Source organism: Xyrauchen texanus, chromosome 7, assembly GCF_025860055.1.
Source record: "Xyrauchen texanus isolate HMW12.3.18 chromosome 7, RBS_HiC_50CHRs, whole genome shotgun sequence".
Classification (NCBI taxonomy): Eukaryota; Metazoa; Chordata; class Actinopteri; order Cypriniformes; family Catostomidae; genus Xyrauchen; species Xyrauchen texanus.
In genome coordinates, this window is record NC_068282.1 from 40085632 (window position 1) to 40106389 (window position 20758).

General features: G+C 40.4%; 1 protein-coding gene across 1 annotated transcript in view; it reads left to right on the plus strand.

Moving 5' to 3' along the window:
• The window catches only part of pcnt (pericentrin), an 84606-nt gene that overhangs the window by 51482 nt on the left and 12366 nt on the right, over nucleotides 1–20758 (plus strand). Inside the window, exons 28-46 of the mRNA XM_052129734.1 lie at nucleotides 3068–3259; nucleotides 3916–4148; nucleotides 4248–4367; nucleotides 4522–4542; nucleotides 5078–5314; nucleotides 5403–5570; nucleotides 5968–6120; nucleotides 6260–6421; nucleotides 7031–8020; nucleotides 10577–10747; nucleotides 10959–11459; nucleotides 11698–11800; nucleotides 11911–12083; nucleotides 12177–12371; nucleotides 12606–12776; nucleotides 12890–13082; nucleotides 13240–13462; nucleotides 16910–17060; nucleotides 18129–18827. Of these exons, the coding sequence (XP_051985694.1) occupies nucleotides 3068–3259; nucleotides 3916–4148; nucleotides 4248–4367; nucleotides 4522–4542; nucleotides 5078–5314; nucleotides 5403–5570; nucleotides 5968–6120; nucleotides 6260–6421; nucleotides 7031–8020; nucleotides 10577–10747; nucleotides 10959–11459; nucleotides 11698–11800; nucleotides 11911–12083; nucleotides 12177–12371; nucleotides 12606–12776; nucleotides 12890–13082; nucleotides 13240–13462; nucleotides 16910–17060; nucleotides 18129–18827 (4856 nt within the window). The remainder of the gene's footprint in view (nucleotides 1–3067; nucleotides 3260–3915; nucleotides 4149–4247; nucleotides 4368–4521; nucleotides 4543–5077; nucleotides 5315–5402; nucleotides 5571–5967; nucleotides 6121–6259; nucleotides 6422–7030; nucleotides 8021–10576; nucleotides 10748–10958; nucleotides 11460–11697; nucleotides 11801–11910; nucleotides 12084–12176; nucleotides 12372–12605; nucleotides 12777–12889; nucleotides 13083–13239; nucleotides 13463–16909; nucleotides 17061–18128; nucleotides 18828–20758) is intronic.

Sequence of the window (20758 nt, forward strand, 5' to 3'; positions counted from 1 at the left end):
CCGTTCCACCACATCCCAAAGATGCTCTATTGGGTTGAGATCTGGTGACTGTGGGGGCCATTTTAGTACAGTGAACTCATTGTCATGTTCAAGAAACCAATTTGAAATGATTCGAGCTTTGTGACATGGTGCATTATCCTGCTGGAAGTAGCCATCAGAGGATGGGTACATGGTGGCCATAAAGGGATGGACATGGTCAGAAACAATGCTCAGGTAGGCCGTGGCATTTAAACGATGCCCAATTGGCACTAAGGGGCCTAAAGTGTGCCAAGAAAACATCCCCCACACCATTACACCACCACCACCAGCCTGCACAGTGGTAACAAGGCATGATGGATCCATGTTCTCATTCTGTTTACGCCAAATTCTGACTCTACCATCTGAATGTCTCAACAGAAATCGAGACTCATCAGACCAGGCAACATTTTTCCAGTCTTCAACTGTCCAACTTTGGTGAGCTCTTGCAAATTGTAGCCTCTTTTTCCTATTTGTAGTGGAGATGAGTGGTACCCGGTGGGGTCTTCTGCTGTTGTAGCCCATCCGCCTCAAGGTTGTGCGTGTTGTGGCTTCACAAATGCTTTGCTGCATACCTCGGTTGTGACGAGTGGTTATTTCAGGCAAAGTTGCTCTTCTATCAGCTTGAATCAGTCGGCCCATTCTTCTCTGACCTCTAGCATCAACAAGGCATTTTCAGCCCACAGGACTGCCACATACTGGATGTTTTTCCTTTTCACACCATTCTTTGTAAACCCTAGAAATGGTTGTGCGTGAAAATCCCAGTAACTGAGCAGGTTGTGAAATACTCAGACCGGCCCGTCTGGCACCAACAACCATGCCACGCTCAAAATTGCTTAAATCACCTTTCTTTCCCATTCTGACATTCAGTTTGGAGTTCAGGAGATTGTCTTGACCAGGACCACACCCCTAAATGCATTGAAGCAACTGCCATGTGATTGGTTGATTAGATAATTGCATTAATGAGAAATTGAACAGGCGTTCCTAATAATCCTTTAGGTGAGTGTATATACAGGTGAAACTCGAAAAATTAGAATATCGTGCAAAAGTTCATTAATTTCAGTAATTCAACTTAAAAGGTGAAACTAATATATTATATAGACTCATTACAAGCAAAGTAAGATATTTCAAGCCTTTATTTGATATAATTTTGATGATTATGGCTTACAGCTTATGAAAACCCCAAATTCAGAATCTCAGAAAATTAGAATATTGTGAAAAGGTTCAGTATTGTAGGCTCAAAGTGTCACACTCTAATCAGCTAAACACCTGCAAAGGGTTCCTGAGCCTTTAAATGGTCTCTCAGTCTGGTTCAGTTGAATTCACAATCATGGGGAAGACTGCTGACCTGACAGTTGTGCAGAAAACCATCATTGACACCCTCCACAAGGAGGGAAAGCCTCAAAAGGTAATTGCAAAAAAGTTGGATGTTCTCAAAGTGCTGTATCAAAGCACATTAATAGAAAGTTAAGAGGAAGGGAAAAGTGTGGAAGAAAAAGGAGCACAAGCAGCAGGGATGACCGTAGCCTGGAGAGGATTGTCAGGAAAAGGCCATTCAAATGTGTGGGGGAGCTTCACAAGGAGTGGACTGAGGCTGGAGTTACTGCATCAAGAGCCACCACACACAGACGGGTCCTGGACATGGGCTTCAAATGTCAAACGTCTTACCTGGGCTAAAGAAAAAAAGAACTGGTCTGTTGCTCAGTGGTCCAAAGTCCTCTTTTCTGATGAGAGCAAATTTTGCATCTCATTTGAAAACCAAGGTCCCAGAGTCTGGAGGAAGAATGGAGAGGCACACAATCCAAGATGCTTGAAGTCCAGTGTGAAGTTTCCACAGTCTGTGTTGGTTTGGGGAGCCATGTCATCGGCTGGTGTTGGTCCACTGTGCTTTATTAAGTCCGGAGTCAACGCAGCCGTCTGCTGGGACATTTTAGAGCACTTCATGCTTCCTTCAGCAGACAAGCTTTATGGAGATGCTGACTTCATTTTCCAGCAGGACTTGGCACCTGCCCACACTGCCAAAAGTACCAAAACCTGGTTCAATGACCATGGTATTACTGTGCTTGATTGGCCAGCAAACTCACCTGACCTGAACCCCATAGAGAATCTATGGGGCATTGCCAAGAGAAAGATGAGAGACATGAGACCAAACAATGCAGAAGAGCTGAAGGCCGCTATTGAAGCATCTTGGTCTTCCATAACACCTCAGCAGTGCCACAGGCTGATAGCATCCATGCCACGCCGCATTGAGGCAGTAATTAATGCAAAAGGGGCCCAAACCAAGTACTGAGTACATATGCATGATTATACTTTTCGGAGGGCCGACATTTCTGTATTTAAAATCCTTTTTTTTTATTGATTTCATGTAATATTCAAATTTTCTGAGATTCTGAATTTGGGGTTTTCATAAGCTGTAAGCCATAATCATCAAAATTATATCAAATAAAGGCTTGAAATATCTTACTTTGCTTGTAATGAGTCTATATAATATATTAGTTTCACCTTTTAAGTTGAATTACTGAAATTAATGAACTTTTGCACGATATTCTAATTTTTCGAGTTTCACCTGTATATTACAGTGTGTGTGTGTATGTGTGTATGTGTATATATATATACATACACACATTATACACATACATACATACACACACACACGTGTGTGTGTGTGTGTGTGTGTGTGTGTGTGTGTGTGTGTGTGTGTATACATGTCTATTAAAGAATCGGTTCATGATTCTTTAAACTTAGCCTGAATCAAATGTTGAGTCATAATATATTAAAGATTGTTTGATTTGTATTGTACATATCTCTTAAATCAGCAAGGTTCAGACTCATTTTTATAATTTTAATTAATCCATGTAAATTTGTAGTTACAGGCAACCAACTCTGTTGTGTTTACTTGCCGAAGGCAAATTTTACTTGCATTCGGCACAATTTATATTTGTCATTTACATTTTAAGTATTTTTGTTTAGGGGTTAGGTTTTGAAAGTACGATATAGCTTCCTCCTTTCAAATAAAGTTTGCTCTCCTGAGTGCATTTACATGTTCCTCCAGGTCTGATGGAAGGCTATGTAGCTGAGAAGGCCACTCTAGAGGAGGCTCTTCAGCAGAAGGATAAAAAGGAGCAATGTCTGGCAGAGGATTTGGAGAGCACTCGGATGCAACTGCTGGAGGTCAGCGAAAATCATGCCCTCCTACTGCGTCAGAGAGAAGCCCTAACTGCCAGCCTCGGAGACACTGAGAAGGGTGAGAGAGGATCAGAGGAAGGGTTCAGAGGATGTGATTTAATTTAGGTTGACATGATTTAGTTTATATCTGTGCTTGTTACATAACATTTATTTTAGTCATTCAGGGCTTGCCAGAATTGTCATGGTCTGTTAAAGATACATCAGTTGTTTTTGCAGACAAAGGTGAAATTTACAAATGAATCGTTTATGTGCTTGCTATGTAGGGCTTAGTTTGATCCTTCAAATTTTCTCTGCTCTATAGGCTTCCTCGACGCTGAGGAAGAGACAGGTTTGTATTCACAATCTGAAACAGAAGTTGAATATTGAATTTTTATCTCTAAAGGCATTCAAGTTTGCATTTTATTTTAAACTTATGTTTTATTGATTCCCTGTCTTTGTTTGCATTCTAAATTTTACAAAATTTTTTGAAGGTACCTTTTAAAGGGCAAATTTCAAATGTAATTATTTCCATTTTTATGATTCTTTCTTTGCCAGTTTGTTCTCAATCCAGTTTTCTGTGCTTTTATTTGTGCATTGAGATTGCACAAATGAATCACAGCCCCCATGCATGTTTGCATCCTAATTTGCATTTGCAGTTGTTTGTGTGAGCGTAAGTGTTTTGTCTCCCCTCTGGTGTTTCATTTTCATTTATTGGTCATCCTGGGCTCTGTGCAGCTCTGTTGGCGGAGGCCGAACGCCTGGGGCAGGAGTGTGTGGAAGTGCAGCGGCAGGCAGAGAAGGACTGCGGTGGGCTGGCATCTCGGTTGCGGATGCTAGAGCAGGCCTTGGAAGAGCAGGAGAGTCACTCCCATCAGCTGGAGGAACAGCACCGCTTGCAGACTGATGACCTGCAGCAACACATTGATGCTCTGGAGAAGCAGCTCAAACATCACCGCCAGTTCATAGATGTGAGTGTTTCTAGCTGAATGCCTTCATGTTCACAGGTCCTTCACTGTTTATGATGAGCATCTTCTAAGAGATTAACTGACTGTCCTGTAAATGTACAGGAACAAGCTGTGGAACGGGAACATGAAAGAGATGAATTTCAGCAGGAAATCAAGAATCTGGAAGCTCAGCTGAGACGGCCATCTAAAGGACATGCAGGAGGGGACAGCAAAGGTCAAAGGGTAAGGGCTAATGTCTAGAACTATGGAGATGTAATTTTTCTTCAGAAAATGTCTTGTGCTTGCACCTTTCTATGTGAATTATGAGTAATCCGTGATACTGTGAAGGATTTGACGTTTTAATCTGACTTTCTTTTTTCTTAAATGAATGTTGTAGATTGAGGACTTAGTTCTTCAGGTATGTTATCCGGCTGTAGTCAATAATACTAGTTCTTTAGCAGCTTTTGCATGGCTTTTGCAACATTTAAAGGAGCTGAGCAAATGCTTCCTCTCTATTCACTGTTTTGTGTGTTAAACCTTTTTTCAGTAGATCTACAGCAGTCACGTCTATATGATATTTCATTGCTTTTGCTTCCTCCTTCCCATTCGAATACAGACACTCATATCCATATAACTCTATGCTACTTTTTATCCTCTGGACAGTCTCTGTGAAATGTCATGGCTCACCATTTAAGTAGTTGGTGCATGATAATGCCTTTTTGGTTAAATCATGCAGCTCAAATCATGTTTTTTTTTTTTTTTTTAAGATGTCCTGTCTGACATTAGTTTGTGGTCTTGTAGCCCTTTAGAAAATCTCAATCTATTAAATATCTTTGATTTATGTTTACTTCATGTTATTTGGCCCATGTGACCACATGCATATTCAGCATTTTAATTTAAATGCTGGCTTGCTTTCTTTTGATCTGAATGTTTACTTGGGGGTTTTTACACAGGTTGAGAGCCTTCAGGCTCTGATCAAAGATAAGATGGAAGACTACAGCGTGCTTTTGATAGCGAAAGAGCAGTGTCAACGTGATGTGGAAGAACGTAATGAGGAGATTGAAAAATTGGCGACTCGTATACGTGAGCTGGAACAAGCATTTCTAAGCAGTGCGGAGGCCAGCAGGACCGTCACGCAGTTAGAGCAAGAACTTCAGAAAACATCCAAGAGCCTTCAGGAGCTCACACAGGTGCATACTAACACACACTGAAGATCATTTAATGTTTATATAAAAATCTTTATTGCTCTAACCCACATTGGTTTGTGTTCTCGGTCAGGATAAAGAAGCTTTGCAACAACAGCAGTATGCCAATAAGCTTCAGATCTCCGCTCTGCAGTCTAAACTCGATGAGACCAGACACCGTTTGCCTGATGTGACCTCTGACCCCAACCTCCGGGAACAGCTGGAAGCCACTCAACATGATCTGCAGACCAAAGAGCAACAGGTGTGTGTCAAGAAGAATACTTCAATGTAATTAATCTGAGCTATACACTTTTTTTCCCTAGAGGTAGTTATTTATTAAAACAAGCTTACAGCACAATGTATGATTCAAACCTACTTCCAAATTATCAGAACACAACCCAAGATCACATCTAACTAGGTGCGACATGTTTTCAAATGAAGTATTTTTTTACGTGTCTGATTTCGTCACTTCACATAGATTTTGATTTCACTCAATCAGATCACATTTGATATTTAATATACAGCTATATGGAGTGGGATTTTGGACCAATGAGATTTCACTGTATAAGGTAGAAATTGGAAACCAAGTGACCAATCATTATTTTTAAATCTTAGATTAACATGGACTTTTTTTTTTGTTTATTGCTTGATACTTTTAGGTGGAGTTGCTGTCAGAGCGTGAAGGTGAGCTTGAGAAAGGTGTAGTATTGATGGAGGAAGAGATCAGACAGCTCACATTACAGCTGGAGCTCAAAAATAGAGAGAGCAAAGCTATTGAAGACCAACTCCATGCACACATCACACACTTGCAGGTACCTGCATAGTTTCATCTTAATTTTTATCTCAAGGAACTATGAAATATTGTAGGATATTTTGTTAACTGTGATCTTCTGGAAGATTTTAAAAGCAGGTCTGTTGGATCTGTTTGTGCATTGTGTCTGTTTACTGCAGGAGACTGTGGACACTCTGACCAGACGGCTAGAGGAAGTGAATGATGACTCCATCCTTCAGCTGCCTTCTGCCCTTCTAGAGGAGAAGAATCTAGAGCTTGACCACTTAAACCAGCAGATCCTTCAGCTGCAGCAGGAGCTAGACATGACAAACGATAATAAAGTGAGAGCTTTATCCCTCAGATACGCTGTTGTTTGGATTTTCAGGAAGAAGCAGTCTCAATTTCTGTTTCTAAAGCTGATTATCATGATGTGGAAAACATGGACAGAATCACTGAATCCAGTCATAAAAATGGGATTAGCTATTAAATGGAATGTCTTGGAATTTGACATTTGGAATAAAAAGGAATGTTTGAATGCACAAATAATCAAATTAAAATTGCGATATATCCTAGTGGAATTATTAAACTGCTAAAGGCTGCTATATAAATAAATGTATAATCTGCATGTGCTGCACACTTCAAAATGAATGTAAAAATAATTTGATAACCACAATATATTTAACAATAATTTGAAAAGTGTGGGAACCCTGAATATGTTATCCACTTCAGTGTATTTTTTATTTTTTGCTACTCTTACACTGACCATTTGCCTGATGATTTTGTGCAACTTGCAGGGTGAATCTTTCAAAATCACCACAAACAAAATAATATGGTATAATATGTGGTCCTAAAATTAGGCTTCATTTTAATTTCATTTTGTTTTTCATTATTCTCAGTGGTGATATTTATGATGCTGGCTTTGTAACTGTAATCCCCATTGACATTTTCAGACACTAGAAGAGAAGCAGGCTGAGATCGAAGAGCTGCGCTCTCTGGTCGAACGTCTTCGTTGCGATCAGGAACGTTTGCGCCATGCCAAGGAAGAAGAGGCAGAGCAGCTCCACGAGGTAATCAACAAGCTTCAAGAGGAGCTAAGCCAGCTTGACCCTAACCATCATGAGATCAGTGACCCCAACACTGACAGCCCCGAGTCCTCTGAATTCCACTGGTCCTCTCGACCTTGCCAGCAGAGGGCACCAGAGGAGAGCTTGTGTCAGGAGCTCAACAGCCACACCCTCCAGTCGGCTCACGCTCGTTTAAAGGAGTTACAGATTGAGCTGGAACATGCTTCCGGAGAGAGGGAAGCTCTTCAGAGACTGCTGCTCTCCCAGGAGGAACAGTATGGGAGTCAAGTGGAAGCACTTGGCCGGAGTCTGGGAGAGGAAAGAGGGAAGGTGGCCATGTTGGAAAAGGAAGCAGAGGAGATCAAACTCCAGCTAGAGGAGAAACAATCAGAGACCATGAGATTGACTGACTATGTGGAAGAGTTGGAAGTCAAAGAGCGGACTCACCAGTCCAGCCTGAGAAAATCTGAGCTCCAGTTGAGAAGGGCAGAGGAGAGGAGAGAGAAGGCTCAGCAGGAGCTTGAAAGGCTGCAGGAGGAGATGCAAAGAGTGGAGAATGAGCAGCTGGAAAGTCAGGTCTCTGAGCTTCAGCACAAAGAGGAGGAGGATCAGAATGAGCTTGCTGCTTTGCGGTCCAAACTGAAAGATCTTGAGGAGCATGTCCAAGCAGGCAGAGCTAACATCATTGCCTTGGAGACCGGGATAGCAAAACTGTCCATGGAGAGAGAAATTCTGAAAAAACGTGAGGGATGTCTCCAAGAAGAAATAGAGTGCTTGAAACAGGAAGTGACATCAAAGACAAACTACATAAAAGAACTACATGAGCAGCAGGACGAGATGGTGGCAAAGCAAGGGGAAGCCCAGAAAGAAGTACTGGTGAGATACTTAAACTTGATTATACAATATTAGTAAATAACTTCTTACTTTAGTGTTTGCACATTTTAAAATGATGTTAATCCTTAATTACGTTTATGATTCACTTATGGGTTAGGAATCAAGAATTTTATTTCTTTCCAAATTATAAACCAAACTATTTTCATGATTTGTGTGCTTGCAGTCTGAATCCTGTGTGAATATCTTGGCACCAAGTCTATCCCTCTCATAATACAATAACAATAAATGCACACATTCTATTGCATTGTCCTCACAGCGGGTCCTGCACAACAACAAACATATCTCTCATCTCGTGTAGTCTGGTACACTAAATTAAGAAATTTTACAAGCAATTATTTTGAGTGGTAAATAAATCTCACATGGTTTTCATTTATTTCTGCTGTGCTGTATTTTTCTATGGAGGCCCAAACCTGCAAAAATAATAAATATTTAAATGTAATAATTAAAAAATAAATAAAGGAATAAATGTCTTGATAAAACAAATATAATTAGTTTTTAATTAAATGTATTCCTAAATTTATTATTGTATGACTTTATTCCTTTATTTTAATATTTATTTTTAACTTTATTTTTTTTATTTAGGTATTTTATTTATATATATATATATATATATATATATATATATATATATATATATATATATATATATATAATATATTATTTTTTTTTTTTTTCCATATTTAAATATTCTCATATATATTTATACATGTATTTATTTTGACTTTTCTGTGTGCAACATGGAAATGAGGGAGGCAGTCCTTGTGTAGCTCCAGTGCATCATTGGTTGAGAGCTCAATAGTACTTATCAAAAGCAAATAAGATGGACGTCCCACCTTAGCATCCTCTGACTCGCACAGATTTAGAATATGCAGGGAAACGTTTTGCAGAGAGTCTTAACAATCCAGGATGTGCTTCGACATTCATACCGGCATACAGCTCTCCTAAACCGTCAATAAGCACCTATACTCTAAATGAAACACTCATTTGATGCGTGGGTATCGACTTCATTCGCAAAGTTGCGCAACTCTCTAGATATATGTGAAGCGTCAGCTATAGATTAGTTTTTTTATTGCAGAACTTTTATGTACATTCATACATACATAAACGATTAGGGAAATTAAGCATGGTTGTATCTTTTACAATGAACAATCATAACAACAGAAAACAATATTATGGATTTGCGGACATCAAAATATGAAGTTATAGACACAGAAAAGAATAAGTTTAAATCATATCATTTATGAAATTTGCTCATTTTGTGGTTTTGTTGAAGAAACTGTTTCCCATTTATTTTGTGATTTTAGTATAACCAATCAGTCTTGGATTGACTTAAGCTCTTGTGTTTTTAGCCCCACAAATAGCTATAGATTACACGATGTTGCTATGACCTAACGTGACATCCAAAACAAGTCAAGAGTAATCGAGCACACGCTTCAATCTATGATAAACCGATGCAGGACCGGCCCACATAATTATCATACAAGAGACAGAAATGTAATGTGGGAATTTTTAAATATGGAAATAAATACAGGTGGGAATAAATAAATGAATGCATAAATAAATAATAATAATTAAAAAAAAATTGAAAGAATATAAAGTTTTAAAAAATAAAAAGAGAAAATAATAAAGGAAAAAAGTCTACAAAAATACATTCAGGAATAACTTTGATTAAAAACTAATTATATTTGTTTTATCAAGACATTTATTCCTTTATTTTCTTATTATTACATTTATTTATTTATGTATTTATTATTTTTGCAGGTTTTGTCCTCTCATATTTTTCAAGAATACCACAGTAAACAAACCATTATTGATATGGACATTTTGCTATGTCATGATGTAATCAGTCAGTTTTTTGGTTGGAAGTTGCATTATATTTTCAAGCTTTTCAGTGTTAATTCAATTAGTTGCAGATCTACCACATTATTTGTGCAGTCTGGGTAAAGCCTTAAGTGACAGCAGAAAAAAAAAGTATGTACAAGAACAGATTTTAGATGAAAATTTGCCCAGGAAGTATACATTTGCAGAGAGGAAATTTCAGTCTGAAGTCTTTAAAACTGTGTACCTTAAAAGCTTGATTTAGATTTTGCTTTGGTTCGTCATGTGATAAAATAGAGAACTTAATGCGCTCTTTGTTTATATTTGATGTAAGATTGAGAGGTATTTTAACCAATGTCTTTGTCTCTACTACCTTTTCTATTTTTTTTTTTAGAAATTACTTCTATTGTAATTGAAAAAATGAATGCCTTTTCCTTTCAAATTTGGACGTTTTGCTTTTTCATGTTCACCAACTTTAGAATCATTTGCAAGTTATGTCATCCCTTTACTAGAGGCTTGCTTTATGTATTCGATTTAGTCTGTTCTTTACCCCCATTTTATCCAAGCATGACCTGATTATATTGATTTCATAACCACTGATGTAACTGAAAGTTTGGTGTTTTTGTGAGTGTGTGTGTGTGTGTGTGTGTGTGTGTGTGTGTGTGTGTGTGTGTGTGCACCACATTTATGTATGCTGACTGTTTTTGTTTATGTGTGCAGACATGTGCTGAAGAGACCCTTGCGAAGGCAGAGATTGCTCTGTGCGAGAGAGAACAGCAGCTGATCCACCTGAAGGTGGAGCATGATGCTCTAAGGGCGGAGCTAGCTGCAGTTAAGGAGGGGCTTAGTACCAGCACAGAGAGAGCAGAGAAGCTACAGGAAGAGGGACAGGTATGTCTGTAATGGTTTTTCTCCTTAATGCTCATATTGGAATTAAGCTGAATTATTATTATTATTATTATTTTATAATTATGTGTTAGGCTTAACCCATTTGACCCAGTCAGTCTAAATAATTAAAGTCTACAAATTCTAAAAAAACAACTACTAGCATTTTCTTCAGAAAATGTAAAAACTTGGTTTACTCTTGTCCTCTCATCATCAGACAAAAGATCGTGCATTGGCTGATCTGGAGGTCCATAACCAGCATCTGAAGGCGGAGCTACGGAGTCTGCAGGATGACCTGACCGTGCAGGAGGAGGAGCTGGCCTACCAGCAAAGGGAGCTAGAACAGCTTAGACAGCGCTGCAGCCTAGAAGACCACAATCCTAAACACAACCACCGTTTCCTGGAAGGCCTGTCCCGTGACCCATCCCTGTCTGCCTCCCTCTCTTCCCCAGAGGTTTTGCGGAGACTGGACTGCAGCGAAGAGCACCCCTCTCGCCTGCATGTATCTCACCTCTCAGAACTCACCGCACTACACAACGCAAGCTTGGAGCTTCGAAGCAAGCACTCGCCTATGGAGCGGGACAGAGAGAGACCGCAAGCCAGACAATCGTTCATTCTTTCTACAGAGACTGACCAATCCAGCACACACTCTCCATCACCATGCTCGCTCACGGTGTCTGAACACCTCTCTGTGCTTGACTCGCTAGATGCAGATAAGGTCAGCACAACTGCAACCGTGTTAATGGAGTAGTGTAACCTAAAATCATGTTGTGTTATAAACAGCCCATCAATAATTTTGAAAACCCTCTCTGAAAAGTTGTCTCTAAATTCATCCCTTTGAATCACCACTGCTAAAAATATTAAAACAAAGCAAAAAATTATTCTTTCATTAATGTTATTGATAAAGTGCAAACTAATGCTATAAAAGTTATAAAACTAGTTGTTGTGTTTTCAAGGTTGATGAATTGGAGAATCTGGATGTAACTTTATCTCGGTCTCTGCTTGGCTCCGCGTCTCCTGTGTCTGTGCCAGAGTGGGTCAGCGATGGATACGGTAGCAGTGAGTCACGTGTTTGTGTCTGCATGCATTTACCAAAGAGAGACTGCATCTGTGAAATTTATATTGATTATTTCCCTTACTCGAGTTATCTGAAATGTGTTTGTTTGTAGATGTGAGCTCCAGTATGGAGGCCTTGCTGAAGCTTGAGTTGGAGAATACTGAGCGTTTGGATGCTCATTTTGTCGAATATCTGCGCTGCAGAGGAATGTCACCTGCTGAAAACACAGACAGTGCTGCGGGCAGCATGCATGAGAGCAGCGAGCATCTCACACCAGAGCTACAGGTAAACGCAACAATGTTGCCTAGAACATCTAGATATGACAAATGACTGATTGGACGGATTTTCACTGCATATTTGTGCGGCATTCATTTATAGACCATGTTGAAGCGTGTATACCAGGAGAGCTGCAGAATCTTGTCTTTGTCCCATCGCCCCACCCCATCTGGTCAGTCCCGCCCAGATTCTGAGCCTGCCCCGCCACCCTCCTGGCAGAGGGAGAGACGGGCCTTACAGGAGACCATCCTGTCACTACGAGAACTGCTCTGCAGGATGGCTGACAGGGAACCCAAGGTGAGGATTGTCTGTTAATTGATCACCTAACCGATTTAAAGGACATCCTTAATTTTCAGAGACTCGCTTGTGAATTAATGGCATAATATGTTATATAATTGACTTGAAGCAGCACTCAGTGTTTTTTTTTTCTTTACTGAAATGGTTTTCTTAATAAATATCACAAACGAAAAATGTACATGCTAGCAGGACCTTCAAATTAAACTCTTTGTGTCTGTGTGTTCGTGCACGAAGACTGACAGTGAGGATGTGGACTGGAGGCGTGAGCTATTGCAGGCAGTCCGCAGTGTGTTTGACAGCGAAAGGGAGTGGCTTCACTTGCAACTTCAGGCTCTTATGGCAGCCAGCACTCAGATAGACCACACCCCTTTGATGGACCAGCTGGAGAAACTGTTTCAAAAACAGGTATGGAGTAGCCCAGCATGTGGTACTGTTGCTAGAGTATGCCATGCTTGTACATCCATGTTTATCTTCCCAAACCAAATACTGTTCTGTTATCAAAATGCTTTCTCTTTTAGGAGGAGCAGCAGAGGAGGTCTTTGGAGCAGTTGTTCAGTGCAGACAATCACAGTCTATTGGCTGATGTGCGCAGCTTGCATGAACAGTTGCATGCAAGCACCAAACAGAGCCAGGAACAGCTGCAGAAGCTGCAGGATTCTCTGCACACTGCAAAAGAACAAGGCACGCAAACACAACAGATGCATAGAGAAAGTAAGTTCTGCAGAACCTGCTGTTTAGTTCATTTCCTTGGTCTCTGCGACTGTTTCTGTTTATCACTACTTGATTGTGTCATTTTTACAAGGGCAGATGTTGGTTACACTGTCATTGTAAATTCCGATTTTAACTGTGTCTGGGAATATTTGTTTAGTTGAAGAGCTGGAGTTGCGGCTGCAGCGGGAACAGACAGTGTCTCATGATCTGCAGTCTTCTCTGGACGCAGAGAAGACTCTGGTTGCAGATCAGCGGAGACAGCTGGAGGTGGAGCTGAAGGTGGTTTCAGAGCTGAAGGCGGAGCTTGAGGACTCCAGACTGCAGCTACAGTCATCTTGCAAAAATCAAGAGGAATTAAAGAGCCAGATTAACAAACTCAGGTAAACCAAACATGCACCAACAAATTCTTGGCCGAAACTGAAAATTATTATATGAAACTAGACTTTGTGAAAAATAAAACACATTTTTAAGGTGTGTGTGTGTGTGTGTGTGTGTGTGTGTGTGTGTGTGTGTGGATTTATATATTTTTAGGGCTGCAAATCTATTAAAATTTATCAGATTAATTTATATGACGGCTTACTAAAATGCATTACATTTATTGTGACAGATTAGTGAAGCATTGAGAAGACAATACAAAATGTCTTCAGAAGGCAGTATATTGTTTATTTCCATTTTCTTGCCAATACAGTGGCCTATAATTCATGGCAATCCATTTTGCTATTGAATTTGTCAATCTATACAAGATAGAATTATTTTGGAGGCTTGTCTAAGGAAGCGCCAATGTGCACCTGCATCTCACTTTGGTTGGGCTGCATCATATATGCAGAGTTATGTAAAACGAAGTTTAAAAGGAATTGCACTCCGTCGACCTGTGTTTGTACAGATCGTGTGGCATCTTGTGCTTGAGTTTCCCTTACTGCCCCCTGCTGAAAACAAGTGCTACTATAACAAGTTCTACTACTTGAATTGCATGAAGGTAAATCAGTAGCAAAACTGGAGAGCTTGCATATTTGGATTTGAGAACTTTACAGTAAATATGTGTACTCATACGTTGAAACTTACACTTACAGCACCGATGTGAAAACTTGTATAAAAAAATAATAAAAAATTTAAGTTGAATGTTGCAATCTGCACTCACAGACAATTATTCAAAGCTTGTGTTTTGAATTCACAATTGTAGACAAGTAGTCACTAGGGCTGGGTGAACAGATGATGATCGACAATATCGGGAAATGGCAAAACCATGGATCTTGGAAATCACCAAATATATTAAACAGTGGCCAGGGTGTGAAACTAGCACCTGTCAAATGCGACGAAGCTAAAACCACTTTCCAAGTTCCTCATCCAAATGTACTTCATGCATGGTTAATTTTTCTCATCTACCCGCAACTGGCGGGCGACCTGTCTCAGAGTGACACATGACAAGCAGTGCTCTGTCACAAATACATGCGCTTGAAGAAATGCACTTTATTTTATTTTTAATAATGGACAAAAGAAAAGCCGTCAATGCTTGTGTCTGATTCGCTGTTTTTTCAGAGGCGTGCAGCATGAGTCTGTCTCGTGAATAGTTTTCACACTTTCTTTTTTCTCTTGTTTCATTCGTCTGAAAACTGTTTGCAAGAATAATGTCATCTATGAAAATGCTGAAAATTATCTCAGAGATTTGTTTATTTCCTCGCGTTCATTTTCAACAACTTTTGTAGTTGCAAAAAAAAAAAAAACATAATACTTTTGTATTAAATAACTCACTTGATGCGAGAGAGCAGGATCAGTGTTCAGTAGGGGAGGGGCAATGAAGTCGTTTTATTGGTTGATGCTTAACCAATGAAATAGGATGTTTTTGTACACAGTTAAGTCATGCCACAGTGCCAGCCCATGCATTTTTGTTAGGGCAAAGCAGAGCCGGTGTTATAAGTCAACTGGGGATAGTGTTAACTGAGGATGTGCGAATAATTTCACTTGCCATTTCAGCTGATTCATTCAATGAGAATGGCCAAGGAGCAAAGAAAAGATGTTTTTTTTTTTGCACATTATAAAAACAATGCTGGTATCATTATTAACCCACTTTGGTTCATTGATGTCTGTTCTAATGAATTTGACACAGTTTAAGAGCGATTTTAACAGTTTCAGAGGGTAACATTTAGTTTCCCATGTTAACTTGGGTCATTGGTTTTAATTGAAACTGACAATTACACTTATCAGAGCAGTAAATCTCAAGTGGAATTATTTTATTTTTAACATTTTAAAGCATCATAGGCTGATATGTGTCAGTCAAATACTTTCAAATGCTTTTATTTGTTTATAATGAATAATGACTTGAAAATCAACAAAGCGATGGATAAAATAGAGCTGGGACACTGGTCCAGTTATTACTCCTACTTGCAGTACCTTCAGTGACCCTGGTTGAAATCCAGGTCAGACAGGAAACATTTGTAGCTTTGCTGCAGATTGGGAAGTATTTTTAAAAGATATAATGAAAACAATTTTATAAAATGGTTTTAAATAAATCACTCAAAATTGACTACGTGTTCTGGATGCTTAGCAGGTTAGATTGGACTCTTCTTTGTATTTTGACACAACTGATGTAGAGTTTGGCTCAGACAGTAGGTGGGAGGGTTGAGAGGGTTACTTTTGAAATGTATTCCATTACAGAATACATGCTGTATAAGGTCAGTATGTATTTTAAATCATTTGGATTACTTCAGCACTGGTAGATCACTTGTTTTGACTATAAAAACTATAAAAATACATTCTCTGCAAAAAACGAAATATCTTATGCAGTGTTGTTTCTAAAACAAGATCAATCAAATTGGATTTTTAGATTTTTTTTACTGGAAAACGATACAAAAAATGGATCAAGAATATGATTTTTGCCCTAATCTCAAAGGTCTTACTTGGAAAAAAAGAAATGATGATCTAACATGAATTTTCTTGATAAAGAAAATATGATAGTGTCTGGTAACACGTGCATGTAAAATGTCTAGAAATGGCATTTTATCTTACCGTAAAGCTGTCTATTTACACAAGGTTTATTTCTTGTGCTTCAAACTTCAAAAGTACTTCTCTATCTGCTCATATGAATGTAACACATCATATAAAAGTGTTTCACTGCTGATCAAATGCACTTTGGATCGCATCATTTATATGTATAAATGTTTTCAATCTGAAAAGACTAAATATTAAATGAAACAATGACAATAAAATGCAAATATAATCTCTTAAGTAATGTAACTATTCTAATTACCAATGATTTAAATTGTAACTGTAGTGGAATACAGTTACTTAAATTTTGTATTTTAAATACGTAAACCTGTTACATGTATTCCGTTACTTCCCAACTCTGGGGACATGTGACCACTGCGTTTAGTGGCGAGTCACAAAGTGGTTACCAACCCTGTTCCTGGAGGCCCAACACTACTTATTTTGGATATCTCCCTAATCAAACATCTGATTCAACTCATCAGCTCGTTAGTGGAGACTCAAAGGCCTGAATTGGTTGTCAGAAAAGAGAGATATACAAAATGTGCAGTGTTGGGGGGCCTCCAGAAACAGGGTTTGGAACCACTGCACTAAACAAAATCCCAGCCTCTGCACAAGCACGGATAGATTCTCTTTATTAGTGTGCTAATAACCAAAAGAGCAATCTCCATCACTTCTGGAGGAAATGTAAATACTAATTAAATTTGTAATCACACTTGAATATTACCATAGTGTGCTTCCATAAACTTCAGTGAGTCATGTTGAGTTGTTGCACTCATTTTATTATTTGGCATTATGTAATTTTTGTGTAATTTTTTATTTTTTTCCTAAATGTTTTCTGTCTTTAGGCTAAAGCTGGAAAATGTGGAGGCTGAACATCAGGCCTGCTTACAGGCGGTGGGGAAAGAGCAGATTAGAGTGCAAGAACTGCAGGAGGAGCTTCAGCAACAGAGACTCTGCAACCAACAGACAATTGAGCAGAGCCACCACACACAGGAGGTGAAAAACCTGTTTAATGTAGTATTGTCCACAGTTTTCCTGACCATCCACTGGGTGGCTCTATGTTGCCTATTTTTGGTTTATGGTTAAAAAGAAGCAGTGTCAAAATTGCCAAAACCAGGGCCTTGAAAGCTCAGCGAGAATTGACACTGACTACCACCACTGGAGTCGTGAGTTTGAATCCAGTGTGTGCTGAGTGACCCAGCCAGGTCTCTTAAGCAACTAAATTGGCCCGTTTGCAAGGGAGGGTAGAGTCACATGGGGTAACCTCATCATGGTCTTGATTGGTGTTCTCACTCTTAATGGGGCATGTGGTAAGTTGTGTGTGGATCGCGGAGTGTAGCATGAGCCTCCACATGCGGAGTCTCCATGGTGTCGTGCATGATGAGCCACGTGATAAGATGTTCAGAGTGACGTCTCAGAAGCCGAGGCAACTGAGACTTGTCCTCCGCCACCTGGATTGTGGTGAGTAACCGCGCCACCACGAGGACCTACTAAGTAGTGGGAATTGGGCATTCCAAATTGGGAGAAAAGTGGATAAATATGTAAAAAAATAAATAAAATAAAAAACCTGCCAAAACCAGTGGTCCTGATGGGAACAACCATTTAAAGTGTTAGTTGGAGTAATAATTTTTTAAGGCCATGAGCGGACTGGCAATAGGGAGAACCGGGACATTTCCTGGTGGGCTGGCTGCAAAATGGGGCCGGGTTACTGAATAGATGTTAATGCAAAAGGTTAACATTAACATTAGCATAGTTGTGACATCATATTTGTGACACATTTTTTCACAAATGGTCAAAATGAGGGAGGGAGCTTTGTGTTGTAAATGTTATGAGAATGTCTACACAGTACAACTCTTATTTCAAAACAAATTCTGCCATACTGTATGTTCCCTTGAATTACACCATAAATTCTTGCATAAGTGTGGTTGGTTTAAAATAATGCCTACCTAGTGCATTTTTTTATATATATATATATATATATATATATATATATATATATATATATATATATATATATATATATATATATATATATAATTCATTTATTTATCATTTTTTATACAGTCATTGCGTCAGGCTTTGAAAGAACAAGCATCTCGTCTCAGTCAGCTGAACTCCACTTTGGACCAGGAGCATGTGACCGTCAGTAACCTGCGATCTGAGCTCCAAATCGAGCAGTCTCGTTGCGAGGCCCTGCTGGCCCAGGAGCGCGAACGCACCGAACTCGCAAACTCTTGCCTGGAGGAGGAGCGCTCTCGAACAACCGAACTCTCTGATTCGCTCTCCCGTCAAGCCCAGGAGCACGCACGCCGCTCGGAGGAGGAAGCTCGCAGACAGGAAGCAGCCAGTGCCCATGACAGGAAGTTCATTCAGGATCTACGGATGCAGCTAGAGCAGGAGAGGCGGCAGGGAGAAGATCTGGCAGTCATGTTGGAATGTCTGCAAGGGCAAGTGCTGGAAGGGAAGCGCAGGCATGCACAGGAGGCAGAGCAGGAGGCACACAAAGAGCAGGAGGAAGTGAGGAGGCTCCGTGCTGCTCTGGAGGGCCTGCAGGGTCAGAAGATGGAGGTTGGGCGCATCCTAGAGGCTGAGAGAGAGAGAGCCACTCGGTTACAAGGAGAGTTGGATGGGATGAAGGAAAAGATGAAAGCAGTGAAGGAGAAGGAGAAACTGAGAGAAGAGCAGATGGAGAGGCAGAGGAGGCAGGAGAAACAAGAGCAGGTGGAAAAGGAGCGACGCCACGAACGCACCAACGAAAAAGTGGTAAGACAAAAAAATCTATGTTTCCTTAACCCTTTGTGCCCGAATGGGTGGGCCCACGAGAAAAACAAATAATCACCAATATCAGTCTTGACTATCACTAAATGGGTGTCATTTGAAAGCCTAGAAGCTCTACTTTACAATGCATGCAGTCATTATTACCAAAACTGAACATGTGCTTTGAAATTTGCAGAAATATCAGAAGTGTTCAGTTTTGATAATTTATAAAAAATAAAAACAAATTGTACTGTACATATTTTTACAATCAGTAAAAATATCAGACTCCTCAAATAGCCATGTTTCATATATTTTTGTTAAGCTCTCGAAGAGTAGAATACAACCAATATGTTTTATTCACAGACAAAATATAGCAAGTCATAGCCAAATATTTGTATTTGACAATTATGTTGGTGTTGCTTATATGCCGCGTTTTCACTTGTAACTTCATGAAAAATAAAACTAATAGCACATACCATTACTTGGAGGAGGTGATTATCTTTCAAACAAGCTCACACACAACATAATTGGATGAATAAATCGTATCGGTTACCTAACGTAACCTCGGTTCTCTCTAGATGAGGGAACGAGTATTGCGTAAGCTAGCTTGCGCTACGGGAAAGATTCATCTTTTCTGAGATATTGAAGCCAAAAAATTATCCTTAATTTTTGTATCCATTGTCAACGCAGTGCGGCAGCTGCAGACCTTGAGCGGGCTAGCTAGCGAGCTCATAGGTTGCTCTGCGGCAACTGCTGCAGCCTATAGACGAGCTTGGGCGAACTCGCATCCAATGAGAGGCATCCGCGCTCACTGCAACAAAGCCCGCCAAAATGGGCGTGACTAGAGTGCATATAAGCGTAGTTCGTAGGCTGGAACCCTGGTTTTCATTGACTGAAGCGAAAAGTCGCCGTGGGCGCGAACGACGGCCGGCTACGCAATACTCGTTCCCTCATCTAGAGAGAACCGAGGTTACGTTAGGTAACCGATACGTTCTCTTCACGAGAGGTTCTCTCAGTATTGCGTAAGCTAGCTTACGCTCACGGAACCCATTGTCAACGCCGTGCTGCTCAAGCAGCCACTGTATGAGCCCCAGGGAATTAAGGGGGACCCGTGGGAGCCCTTATGAGTGGGGAAATAATATTTGGCCGGCAAGAATGCGGGTCATTGATTGTGTAATACATAAGCACATAGTGGGAAGGGAGCGACAGAGCGGCGGTGCCGGTCTGTGTGGAATGTGTCCCATCAGTGCAGCTCACCAGGGGAGCTGTAGCGTATTAAACCGCTAGTAGTTTTGCCTGCAGAGCGGGCACTTCCATATTGTAAAATCTGACAAAGGTGGAGGGGAAGTCCATCCCGCTGCCACACATATGTCGTGAATGGAAATCCCGCTGGACCATGCCCACGAGGATGCCATGCCTCTAGTGGAGTGAGCCCTAATGCCCAACGGGCATGGCAGGTCTTTTGGCGTATGCAGCAGCAATCTAGATAGTGTCTGTTTCGGTGGCGAGACCTTTGGTGCGCCCTCGAGCGAAACGAAAAGCTGCTCAGAGCGTCTGAAAGCGGCGGAGCGCGCAGTATACAATCTCAGTGCTCTGACCGGGCAAAGGAGATTGGCGTCGCGTTCAGCTAACGGATGCTGGCAGCGCCGATAGGGAAATGACCTGTGCTCTGAAAGGAGTACCGATCACCTTGGGAACATAGCCGTGTCTAGGCTTTAAAATGACCTTGGAGTCACTTGGTCCAAACTCAAGACACGCAGCGCTGACAGACAGCGCGTGAAGGTCTCCCACACATTTGACTGATGACAGGGCAGTCAGAAAAGCGGTTTTGAGTGAAAGGTATTTCAAATCCACGGATTGAAGTGGTTCGAAAGGGGGCTTTCATAGTTTCGAGAACTATAGAAAGATCCCAGATAGGAACCGATGGAGGCGCGGGG